The following is a 13,085-nucleotide window of genomic DNA, read 5'->3' as shown; positions in this document are numbered from 1 at the left end:
TGTTTTTCTTAAATGTTTAACGTATTAAAAAATAAGAAAATTTATTTTTGCATGTTTTTTTCTTTTTACAAGAATTGTTGGTACCAATTTTCTTTTGAAACATTTTAATATCTGTTTTTTTTCTGGTGTATTTCTTGTAATATAGGAAAGGCTAAGGCCAGAAATAAACTCCATAAAACACTGTACATGGAGACTTTGGTATCTAATAATTTCTGTCCGAGGTGTTTGTGCAAACAAAAAAAGGTTTTCTAAATGCCTCAAACTTCTATGTGTGAATCAGACATGAGATCTAACGAGATAGACGATTACAGTCCGGGGAAGACGGGAAACATTCATATAGACGGCCGGTGGAGATGTAGTCAGTGACGGACTCTGGCCAAATATGTTTGTAGAGCCGTAGTAGAAGATGAAGATGTCGTCCTCATCATTAAGTAGTTATTTCTCATGTCACGTGTAATGAATATCTCCTGCAGTATTGATAATACGGATTCCAGTGTCGGTAAATGAGATGAGAATTAGCTTTATGGAAGATGAGTCTATGAGAAAGGTATTCAGCAACAGACTCCGAGAAAGAAACTGCTTGTTGTCTGTGGCCTAAAATATATAGGTTTTATTACTAGATGTAAAGCAGAAAACTAGATACTGTAAAATAAAAAATATCCTCATATGTTTCCCTTATTATCTCCAGTAATTGTATTATTACACAGGATATTTATGATGTTACATAGGCTCATCTTCTTCTCATTCAGGTCTCTACAATTTTGGATCCTCTCAGTTCTTTTATAGAAGAGAATTTTCCTGATTTTACCCATCAAAGATGGATATGGACAGACACAAGATGGCGGAGAGGATATTACATCTCACCCTAGAGATCCTCTTCCGGCTTACTGGAGAGGTGAGGACTCTGGAAATGTCTATACAGAGATTTATTAAGGTGTTTCTCCATTATCAGGATTACACAGTAGTGAAGAAGACCTCTAGTGAGCGCTAAGTCTATCAAAAAACCCGGCACTCAAAGAGATAAGTGAAGTTTATGGAGTTTTTAATAAGGTGAGTACAATATTATAAACAGACGTTTCGGTCCCTCAGGACCTTCATCACCTTTTATCTCCAGAAACAAGGTACCGCGATGGGCTCAAATGTAGCACCCCCATACGCGAACTGCTACATGGCGGAATTTGAGCAGAAGGTCATCTATTCTAACGATCTGTACAAAAAACATGCGATGGTATGGAAAAGATATATAGATGATATATTCTGCTTATGGGGAGGCTCCATGGAATCTCTTGACATCTTTTTCAATACCATCAACACGGCTTGGGAGGGCCTCAATTTCACCATTTCATCCAGCCTTGAATCCATTAATTTTCTAGACACTAAGGTTATAAAAGATGGAGAAGGTTTCTTATCCACAGATCTATTCGTCAAACCGACAGACAGAAATGGCCTACTCCGCTTTGACAGTCTACATCCTAAATCCACTATTTCATCCATACCCAAATCCCAGTTCCAGAGGGTTAGATTCATAGTTAGTGATACCACCACCAGGGACACCCGACTCAGGGAAATGCAACACAAGTTTGTGGAACGGGGATACCCCCCTGCCCTTTTACAAAAATCTCTCGATTCTGACACCCCAAACCGTCAAACCATCTCTGATCGTCTACCTTTTGTCCACACTTATCATCCAGCAGTACGTATCCTTCATAAAAAAATTCACCAGCATTGGAAAATCCTACATACAGCGTATCCTTCTGTCCCTGAATTTAAGAACCCTTTCCTCCCATGTTTCAAAAGGGCTCCTAACATCAAAGACCACCTCATTCGAGCTGACCTTCCTACCAACACCCCCAGATTGAGACAAAGATTCCTCTCAAACCCAAAAACTGGTACTTTCCCTTGTCTCCATTGTTTCCAATGCAACAATGTCACCAGAGGTAGTACCTTCTACCATCCACAATCAGGCAAACAATACCACATCAGGGACTACTTCACATGCAATTCTTCTTTTGTAATTTACCTTATCAAATGCCCATGTGGCCTTATCTACATTGGAGAAACCACTCAACCAGTAAAAGATCGCATATCTAAACATAAGTCCACCATCCGCTGTAAAAATTTGTTACTACCATTGCCACAACATTTCTCATCCGCTGGCCACACTGTCTCACAACTAAAATTCCAGGTCATAGACCATGTACCTATACCACACAGAGGCGGCGACCGAATTCGGATGCTTAAACATAGGGAATCATTTTGGATTCACGAATTACAATCTTTAACCCCCAAAGGTCTTAATCGAGATTATGATTTGCTTTCCTTCATATAACAGGTGAACCACGGCAATACTACACAGCTCATTTTGATGCATAATAGAAATAATTAGGAATTGATACAAGTATTGTCCCCACTATTTATGATTATATCCAGACAGACAAGTATGTGGGGTGTACATTGACTACTTTTCTATGTTATTGCATATCTTGCTAATTGTGTTTTCCTTTATTCCCAGCATCCCACCTAGACCTCTGCCTCCTCTCCTGCTCCCCTTGGATGTTCCCGTTTTTGGCTCCCTTTCCTCCAATAGCCTGCTCCTCTCCAACAACTCGCAGTGGAACGCATATCCCCCTGCTGGAACGCAAACAGTGGCACTTCCGCTCACGTGACCGGCACCTGACTATGTACCCTATGATGCGCACTCCGCGTCACTTCCGGTTTCGGGTCCTCACTCATTCGCGCGCTCCTGCGGCGTCCTACAGCCATCACTTCCTCATATATAAATTCGGGTGGACACACCGGGGACACTACATTTCCTCCTGACAAGCGGTGGATTCCGCGTCTCTAGAGGACTTTCCACAGGACAGGAGACTACAGGTACACGCTACCCACTACATATTTCCTTTTACGAGGGAGTTATTGAATGTGCCTCTCTCACTTCAGCCCTCTTTCTCTTCTTTCAGTCTCCATTACAAGATTTTCCATATCTTTTGGATATTACAGCTTCTTGATTCCAGCTTCTATTTCAGGTTTGCTCTAGTTCATTTGATCTTCACCTCAGTTATATACATAGGCCATAACTTATTTAGCCACTTTTTCCCTTACAGTCACCATAGTGGAATCTGTCCACCTACATGACCTCCACTCTGGTATGTTACTCCTTCCCTTTTTTTTCCTCTCTCACGGGACATCCAACCAAATTCCTCCCAAATCCCTCCCTCCTCCTTTGTCATCTCCCAGGAAGGTAGATTTGCAGCTCGGACGAACTGCACTTATTTATATAATTTTTGTTCCTGTATATTTAATACTGTAATTTGACCACTGTCTGTATTTAATTTCTTCTTGTCTGTTATTTTTATTTTGTAGTACACTGATGAAGGTCTTGAGGGACCGAAACGTCTGTTTATAATATTGTACTCACCTTATTAAAAACTCCATAAACTTCACTTATCTCTTTGAGTGCCGGGTTTTTTGATAGACTTGATTCTGGTTTGGTACCTTACCCGGGCACCAAAAAAACAATCAGGAGGTGCGATAGTTCTTGTATATTCTCTAGTGAGCGCTGTCAGGACCCTATGTCTGAGGAATGGAGAATGCCCCTGAGCCCAATCACGGGGCCTCCACCTCACCCCTTCATACATGAGGACATCAATGACCAGAAGATCCTAGAACTCGCCTACAAGATGATTGAGCTGCTGACTGGAGAGGTGACACTGCTGGGAATGCTGGGACATTATACAGTAATGGTATTAAGGGATTGGGGGATGACGATATCATTGTATGTGTCAGGTTCCTATAAGGTGTCGAGATGTCGCCATCTATTTCTCCATGGAGGAGTGGGAGTATTTAGAAGGACACAAAGATCTGTACAAGGACGTCATGATGGAGGTTCCCCAGCCCCTCACATCACCAAGTAATAGACAGGACTAAATACACACGGCCTATAATTATCTGTATGTAAAGAATGAATTCAGCCCCTTATGTGTTTCCTCCAGATCTATCCAGTAAGAGGACAACACCAGACAGATGTCCCCGTCCTCTTCTTCCACAGGACTGTAAACAAGAAGATCCCAATGTTCCTCAGGATCATCAGGTAGATGGAGAGAAGGTGTCATGAGATCTCCCCTATGATGTGTAGACGGCTGTGAAGGTCTTGTGCTCAGTCTTGTTTTATCCACCAGTATTATGTGTTTTATATTTGTGTAATGAGAACGGTGGAGATGGCAGGATTAGAGCTGATCATAGATGGGACTTCTCCATCTGTCTGTGACTTTTACAATATTTGTTTCAGGGTGAAGATCTGACCCATATTAATACTACAGAGACATATGTGAGGGGTGATGAGCGGTGTAAAGAGGAGATTCCTACATATGACTACCCAGGTGAGTAGTAACCACTAAATGCAGAGAGGTCATATAGTCTTCTCAGTCACCGGCTGTGGCTGCTTTATTGGTGGTGTAGTCCGGCTGTATCACAATCGTGTGATCACCATTTTGCCGCTGGAGCATAACATTCTCCTCCATCTGAAAATGTTCAAATGACTTTGTGAATTTGGAAAGCCCTTTTCTGTAGAACTTACAACCTGGAGGATCCACCTACCTAAATTAGAAGACGCTGACCGTTACCTGCCCAGATCTGTAAAATACAAAGCCAAATGACAGCATAGGTAGAATGTGCTGACAAGTTAGAAAATCACTTGAAGAAAAATATTATGATGGATCTATAAGAGAAAGCGGAGGGTAATGATGGTGTTGGCTTCCTAGAACCCTGATATCTTATTGGATGAATCTACCTTCTCTCCCTTCTGTGCTGCTGAATGTGCCCATATGGTCCCTACAAGACCAGGTCCAGTCTTTCTGACCAAAGATCACATTTATTATCGACATTAAATGTGCAGTGAGGCCAAGTGTGAATTTCTGTACAATAACAACAGAGTTTCCCTTTATCCTGACTTTTCAATTTCTTTTAAAACCAACTAACTTCAAACAGGATTGTGATAAACTATACAGAAAACATTACACCTGTGCCATGATATATCTCTAAGCTGTGCGTGGCTGATGGCTGTAATATACATTTATTCACGCCTGCAGGAGATGTGTTGGCTCGAGCCCTGGTTTCATGGATTCACTCCACGTCATAAATTCCATTATGTTTTCAATCCTAAGGAATTCAGATTACTGCACAATCTCTCCTGAAATGGGGGCGCTAATACTTTCTCTAAACTACAGTTTATTGTTGGAGGTCTCTCCCCAAATATACATTGTTGTTGGGGATCTAACATAGAATAAAAAAAATTCTTTTTTTTACAGGTTGTGGTGGGATCGTCCGGCCTCATTTATGTGAGACTCTAACACCCTGGTAGTCTTTGAAAAACGTTCTCCATTGCTTTTTCCAAATGCCCGAGGTCTAAATTTAAGACTCCTCAGCTCTGCACTATTATAAAAAGTTCTCTTTGAACGTCTAATATTTCTTCTTGAAACTCATCTGACAGAAAATATTGGCCCTTACGATAGTTTAGATTGCTAAGAGCCCCCGAGCCCCATACACTAATTACCCCAGAGAGGTTTCACCACTAATTACTCACTATTTACTGATGGAGACTGTTGAGTTTGGTCATTTCAGTAGATGTGTTATGGTCTATACTCACAGTTTTGACTACAGGAGTTAGTGCCCAAAATACTCTGATTTAACCCCTTCCCGCAGCCAGTTTTGTGTTGTTAATCAGGTCTCATTTTTCAGATCTGACGTGTGTCACTTTATCTGGTGATAACTTTGAGATTCTTCACAAAGGATAATAGGAAACAAATGGACCTTACAAATTATTTTCTAACTTCTCTTGAATCTGACAATCCCCTATATATGGTTGTACCCTACTGTCTGGGCACATGACAGGTTAAGAAGGGAAGGAGCGACATTTAGCTATTTGAATGCAGATTTTGCTGGGATATTTTTCGGACACAATGTATTGGGGACACTGTTCATGGTCACCTGGCAGCTCAAAAGATGGCTACCACAAACAGGCTTGGCGCTTTCTACTTCATTTTCCAGATCCCAGGGATTGCTTGGCTCATCACTTATTTAACACCTCTACATGGATCTGGGCTTACACAGAGACCCCTAGGCTTGGGCCACGGTGTTACCTGCTGATCTGTGGTGTGAGATGGCAGGAAGAATAGTCAGGTAGTTGGGTCAGAACCATGAGGGCAGAGAAAATACAAAATCAGAAGACACAAAAGTAGTCAGTAAACGGGCTGAGGTCACAACAGGAAACAAATACACAAGCCGGGAGCTGAGCACAGAGGACTGAACCAGAGGAGGACAAGGCTGTATCTGGCAGCTTCTGGCAATATGCTTCCAGCTTTAGTAGGGTGCGGTGCTCTCCAAATGGCTGAAGTAGGGAGCAGATTACTCCAGCTGGACAGCACACACACCCATACTGCCAGACTGGATGGTACTACTGGTCCCAGGCACCCTAATCTTAGTGGCTGGACAGAGTCTGCGCCGCCCAGAGCTTCTGGTTCCAACGTCTCCTCCATCACCAGCGCCGCCTACAGAATGAGTGTGCGGTAAAAATTTCTCTACTGGTGACAGAAGCAGACGTCGCAGGAGCAGATCCCAGAGGAGATGGGACCCACCATTTGCAGAAGCCCTAATATGACAAAATGTCAGAAAACCCGGGCAGTAAAAATCCCCATAAAGTGAATTCATTTTGGAAATTATAACCCTCAGTGCATTAATCTATAAAAGTTTTGACTATTTTGACTCCATAGGCACTTTCTGAAAATTAGCACTCAGTGGATGTTGGAGAGTAAAAATTGCACATTGGCCATTTTTTACCAAACGCATAGTGCCCAGATTGTGCTCCAGGACACACACACCGTAAATTAAGTGAGTTATTCTCACTATAGTAATGCCAAATACATGGATGCTAAATGTTGTTTGGGCACAGAAGCGAGGGGGGGACTTAAAAAGAGCGGATTTTGCTGGATTGGTTTATGGAAGCCATGTTGATTCTAAAGAGCCTTTGAGAATTTTTTAATGTGGAAACTTCTGTTTGACTTGAGTGGGGGCTTGTTTTTTGTGGGATGAGTAGAAGTTATTATTGATATTATTTTCGCCTACATAACATTTTTTGATGGCTTCTTATTCCATATTTGGGAGGCAGAATGAACAAACAGTTGGACACCACGATCCACTGGTTCACCCTATGAGGTTTTCTATTAGACTGTGAACTGTCATTCTGTCAATAACTTCCCATTTCTACAGACATTTTAAGTACAATTAACACAAGAATCCCATAGAAAAATAAATAAAGATTGCATACCACTTCTAAATGAATCTAAACAAACACATCCCTGGGCTACATACTAATCCAGGAAAATGAAGAGATATATGCTCAAGTTTAAAAATCTATTTTATTAGACACTAATCTAAAAAATAGAGGAATATTTAAAATATTTTTAACCCTCTATTTTTTAGATTTGTGTCTCATAAAATAGATTTTTAAGCTTGAGCATGTATCTCTTCATTTTCTTGGACTAGCATGTAGCCCAGGGATGTGCTTGTTTAGACATTTTAAGTAGAAATGTTAAAAAATATAAATTTCAATGATCTTTTATTCAAAATTAATCATTTGTTTGTTTTTTTTCTTGGCAGATGACTGTACCAGAAGATCAGAGGGACAGGAGATTTTTAAATTGGATGATCTTGAGATCCCACAGGATACAATTGAAGTGAATGCTATTACTTCAGATATACCATCATCCCTTCACAGCAAAGACCTGTCATCTAATTCTATGAAACACGTCCTGTCTTCTGATTCATTACCGACTACTAAGGAAAATCAAAATAAAATAAGCATTACAAAACGAACTGCTCCTCATGCAAAGAAATCATTTTCACATTCAGAAAATGGAAATAGTTTTACCCTCAAAAAGCATATTCTTAAACATCAAAAAATACACACAATGGATAATAGATTTTTTTATTCCAAATGTGGAAAATGTTTTAACCAGAAATCAGTTTTTGTTAATCACCAGAGAATCCATGTAGTGGAGAATTCATTTTCATGTTCAGAATGTGGGAAATGTTGTAACCAGAAATCAGATCTTGTTCGTCACCAGAGAACTCACACCGGGGAGAAGCCTTTTTCATGTTCAGAATGTGGGAAATGTTTTAACCAGAAAGTGCATCTTGATAGACACCAGATAACTCACACAGGAGAGAAGCCCTTTTCCTGTTCAGAATGTGGGAAATGTTTTAATCGTAAAATGATTCTTGATAGTCACAAGAGAACACACATAGGAGAGAAGCCTTTTTCTTGTTCAGAATGTGGGAAATGTTTTAACCAAAAATCAGTTTTGATTAGGCACCAGAGAACCCACACAGGGGAGAAGCCTTTTTCATGTCCAGAATGTGGGAAATGTTTTAACCTTAAATCAGCTTTGGTTAAACACCAGAGAAGTCACACAGGGGAGAAGCCTTTTTCCTGTTCAGAATGTGGGAAGTGTTTTAACCAGAAATCAGATCTTGTTAATCACCATAGAACTCACACAGGAGAGAAGCCTTTTTCATGTTCAGAATGTGGGAAATGTTTTAATCGTAAAATGATTCTTGATAGTCACAAGAGAACCCACACAGTGGAGAACCTTTTTTCGTGATCTTTTTTTTTTAATCCAATACACTTTTGAGATTTTTTTCACTAGTTTTTTTTGGATAAAACAAGAAATCGGTACATACAATAATGAAATAAAATAACATACCATAGGGATCACATACATGCGTCTCTCCTATATATCCTTTCAGCTTGCCCATTACCATCTGATAACTTGCAGTTACTATATCTTACAATTAACATTCCACATTCTTGAAATATCTTATATAACCATAATATTGTAATAAACATTATAATCCTATATGTGACGCCTCTACTCGTAAAGCCCGTGTTTTACCCTGGGTGTTGGGGGACTCGGTGTCAGGCCCTGTGATGGAGAGATGGAATGCAGCGGTGGCCTGGGCCCGACCCGTGGTCAGGGCCATCACATTAGAAAGAGAAGGTGTGGGCTTGTCCGCGTTGAGTGGCTGATTTGAACTACTACGCTACCTGTGGTGCCTGGTGAAGGGTCACCAGCGCCGCTGCAGTCCACTGAGGCCCGGTGTCATGGCGGCCGAAGTTCTCACTGCTCCCCACAGGCGGAGCAAGGCCTCAGGGCAGAGAGACAGAATGGAGGGGGGTAGTAGTGCGAGGAGTACGGATACCGCGTCGCATGGTATGGCGCATAATGAACAGTCCGGAGGCCATAGGGGTGAACTTCCAAGGCTTTACTCACTTAGAGATGATAGTGGGAAGGCGATTCCCTGCTCCCCGCGGAGTCCTGCGGCCACCAGGGATGGGGGTCCGACTACCTCCGAGAAAGTCCAGTGTTCGGTAGCAACCCTACACCAGAGTGTTCCTGCACTACAGACTTCACCCTTTCCCATCTGTGCGTGTGTAGATAGGCCGGGTCTCCCTCTGAGCTCCTCTCAGGACTAGGGCACGGGTGGCAATTCCTCTCCATCCGATGCCCGGTGGGATCCTCAGGGCCTAACCGGGCTTTCCCGTCCAGGACATGGAGTACAAGGTCGGGTATCGGGGGCTGGTACCCCTCTTGCAGCTGGAATCCCTCTGAATAGATCAGGTAGGCGAGGACAGGTGGCGTGCTCCGCTCCGTCTGCATCTTCCCCGGGACCCATTTGCTGGGGAGCCACACTCTAAAGCTCCCGGGCCTTCTTGATCCTGGTCCTTGGCCGGGTTGAGACATTCCTTGTCTACAACCTACCTCTCGTCCCAAGGCCAGGGTACGAGGGCTGTGTCCCTTGCCGGTGCAGGCCCACACAGGATCTGCGCTCCCGGAGGGAAGTCACATTAACACACAGTAGTTTGACAGCACAGTACGACCACTAGAACCGACTCTCGGCATTCCCATAGCGGATGTAATAGGCCCGCAGCATCCATGTTACATCTTGGACATTCAGCAGCAGTCCGGTATCCTATGTTACATAGGAATCTAGGCGTCTTATATTTCCTATGTATTAATATGTTCTGGGAGAATCTCTGAGCCTCATGTAAAGATAATTGGGGTCCCAGTTCTAATACCTCTCTCAATTGATCCTCAAAAACTGGACCTATATCTTCCATCCATTTTTGTCTAGCTGGAGAATGAATTTTTTTTAAATAATTATCAAGAAGGAAATATCAGAAATACGACCCTTAGTATTTCCCTTCTCTAATACCAACTTAACAAAAGTATTATTTTCTACCCAAAAGGAGTCCATCTTGATTGTGCATTAAATGAATGCCGAAACTGTAGATATTTATAGAATTGTTTATATGTCACCCAAATTCCCCCTTTAATTCATCAAAGGACTTAAGTATCCCTTCAGACAATATGTTTTATATCGTATATATGTTATATATTGTATATATTCCTTTATCCACCCAACTCTGAAATCCCTCTAATTTATAGACCTCTGCATATTTATTATTAAACCATATAGGTGTAGATTCATTGCAGTCTCCTATTTCCATTATATCTTTACCCCTATCCCAGACCTTGTAGAGTAGAGCAAGTGTAGGGTATATTGATTTCTTGTGTGCGAGGTCATTCAGTTCCACTATATGAATAGGAATATTCCACCGTGTTCCTGAGGTAATTAACCCCTTAATACTATTTGGGTTTGCAGCGCTTTACCACCCACCTAAATGTTGCAATATAATATATTAGTGCATTAGGAATCGCCAATCCACCAGATTCCTTGTCACTTTTATTCACAGTTTATCCTAGACGATTTCTTTTTCATATAAGAGAATGAAACTTCCTATGAATTTTCTGAAAATGGGAATTATGGACCCAAATAGGGGCATTATGCAGAATGTATAAGAGTTGGGGCATCAATATCATTTTTAATAAGTTCCCTCTTCCTACAGCTGATAATGGTAATCTGCACGCATAAATTTTCTTTTTATACTTTTCCAGAAGAAGATATAGATTCAGTGCAATGTAATCCAGAGATCTTATCGTTATACTTATACTCGGTATTATAATTTCTCAACCGTTTGTATTCGTGTATGTTCTAATATGCTGGAATTAGGGATATCATCAAATGGTAGAATAACCAACTTATCCCAATTAATGGACAGTCCTGACCATTCACCAAACCCTCCAATAATGTTCAGAATAGGATCAATAGACTTCTGGATATCACCTACAGTAGAAACCAGAACTTTACATACAATACATAAAAAGACACATCTGCATGTTTTTTTCAATATCTGACATGAAATCAGAATAAATCCTTCCCAATTTAGGTTAATAGGATTACCATCATTTATAAAATTTGCCAAATGCCAGAAAAATGAGAGAGAGAGAGAATGTTTTAAGGAATTTTTATAACTTACTGCAAAGTCAAAAGTTTACATACATTTCATTAGTATTTGGTACCATTGCCCTTAATCTGAAAGACTTGGATCAAACGTTTGGAATATCCTTCCACAAGTTTCTCACAATAGTTGGTCGGAATTTGGGCCCATTCCTCCTGACAAAACTGGTGTAACTGATCCAGGTTTGTAGGTCGCCTTGCTCGTCTCTGCCTTTTCAGCTTTGCCCATAAATTTTCAATAAGATTGAGATCAGGGCTTTATGATGGTCACTCTAAAACATTGACGTTGTTATCCTTAAGCCACTTTACCATTTTGGCAGTATGCTTCATGTCATTGTACATTTGGAAGACCCATTTCCGCCCAAGCTTTAACTTCCTGGCTGATGTTTTGAGATGTTGCTTTAGTATTGCCACATAATCTTTTTTTCTCATAATGCAATCTATTTTGTAAAGTGCACCAGTCCCAACTGCAGCAAAACAACACGACAACATGATGCTGCCACCCCGTGTTTCACAGTTGGGATGGTGTTCTTAGCCTTTCAAGCTTCTTCCTTTTTCTTCCAAGTATAATGATGGTCATTGTCAGAGACATCAGTGATGACACCAGGGAGATCACTGTCATTTTGTCAGGATTGAGCAGGGATTCGCTCACACACGATCCCGATTACTCACTATGTAGCTATCGGCAATTGAGCAGAAAGTGTATGGCGTACACACCTCTGGATTCCAACGCATTGAATATGTGTATACACCCCCGTACGGTTACTGACAGTTTCACGATAGCCCAATTATTATTATTCGCTGCCACACCGACCCAATTTGAAATATAATACAGGCCGGGTCGGACGCCTGCATTCAGGTAGCGTATGGCTTCGGGGGAGGGAACGATTGATTACAGAGCAAAAGAAATGGATCTATTAAATTTTATATTTTTAATCCAAAAGGGAGGCAGTGTTTATGAAAACTATACAAAGATTTTACAAATGGACATTTACAGTACAGAATATACAGTTACAATGAATAAAGAGGATTAAAGAAGACTTGCGTTCTAGACAGATCACAGACGATTCAGTATAGCTGGAGGGGGGGTGCTCCACTTGATTTGACCATTATAGAATCTATACCCCCTGGCAATGATCACTGACCCCCCCCCCCTTCGCCTGTGTATTTTATGCGGAAGGGGGAGTCATGCCCATACACGCCCTGTGATGACCTCACGTGGGCTGGGCTCCAGCCTTCATTTTTTTATTATAATCTCTATCTTCTGGGCTAGCTTATTGTTGGTTGATTACAGAAGCTTGTAAGCGATGCCATATTTTCCATTATGAATTTACTTTTCTGTAGAGACCACACATGGTGTAGCTGCACTCCGTTATTCTGGTACTTTTGCTCTACAGCTCCCCGAAGGGGCATACAGCTATGGAAAAGATGTGTATTTGTCCTTGGCTGACCCTGCCACTATAAATATGGGCCCCATTATTATTGGACATATGGAACTGCAGATATTCCATATTTCATGTCGGTGCTGAAAATCCTGGAGATTGCAGCTGGGAATTGTCCTGGTTATTGTGAGTAGCGTTTGAACTTAACGAGCTGCGTCCTCCTTTTCTAGGTGTGAATTTATCTCAGGTCTGTGTCACTAGAAAAAACACTCTCATGTTAATTGGGTT

At 41.4% G+C, this 13,085-nt stretch overlaps 1 protein-coding gene and 1 long non-coding RNA gene across 2 annotated transcripts; both read left to right on the top strand.

Moving 5' to 3' along the window:
* The first annotated feature begins 753 nt into the window (after nucleotides 1-753).
* Nucleotides 754-2,681, top strand: LOC141197734 (uncharacterized). The gene is made up of 3 exons (XR_012269848.1): nucleotides 754-895; nucleotides 953-1,050; nucleotides 2,513-2,681. It is a non-coding gene; the product is annotated as an uncharacterized lncRNA (long non-coding RNA).
* A 28-nt stretch (nucleotides 2,682-2,709) lies between these two features.
* Nucleotides 2,710-8,877, top strand: LOC141197732 (uncharacterized). The gene is made up of 7 exons (XM_073662819.1): nucleotides 2,710-2,874; nucleotides 2,961-3,026; nucleotides 3,105-3,704; nucleotides 3,787-3,910; nucleotides 3,993-4,090; nucleotides 4,289-4,379; nucleotides 7,654-8,877. Exons 3-7 carry the CDS (start codon nucleotides 3,573-3,575, stop codon nucleotides 8,655-8,657), a joined length of 1,449 nt encoding a protein of 482 aa, XP_073518920.1. The 5' UTR covers nucleotides 2,710-2,874; nucleotides 2,961-3,026; nucleotides 3,105-3,572; the 3' UTR covers nucleotides 8,658-8,877.
* Nucleotides 8,878-13,085: the final 4,208 nt, after the last annotated feature.

The sequence above is a fragment of the Phyllobates terribilis genome, unplaced genomic scaffold (genome assembly GCF_046119375.1).
Source record: "Phyllobates terribilis strain yellow unplaced genomic scaffold, ASM4611937v1 Scaffold_86__1_contigs__length_6382490, whole genome shotgun sequence".
Lineage (NCBI taxonomy): Eukaryota > Metazoa > Chordata > Amphibia > Anura > Dendrobatidae > Phyllobates > Phyllobates terribilis.
The sequence above is the reverse complement of the archived record's forward strand: the minus strand, read 5'-3'. Positions and strand labels throughout refer to the sequence as shown.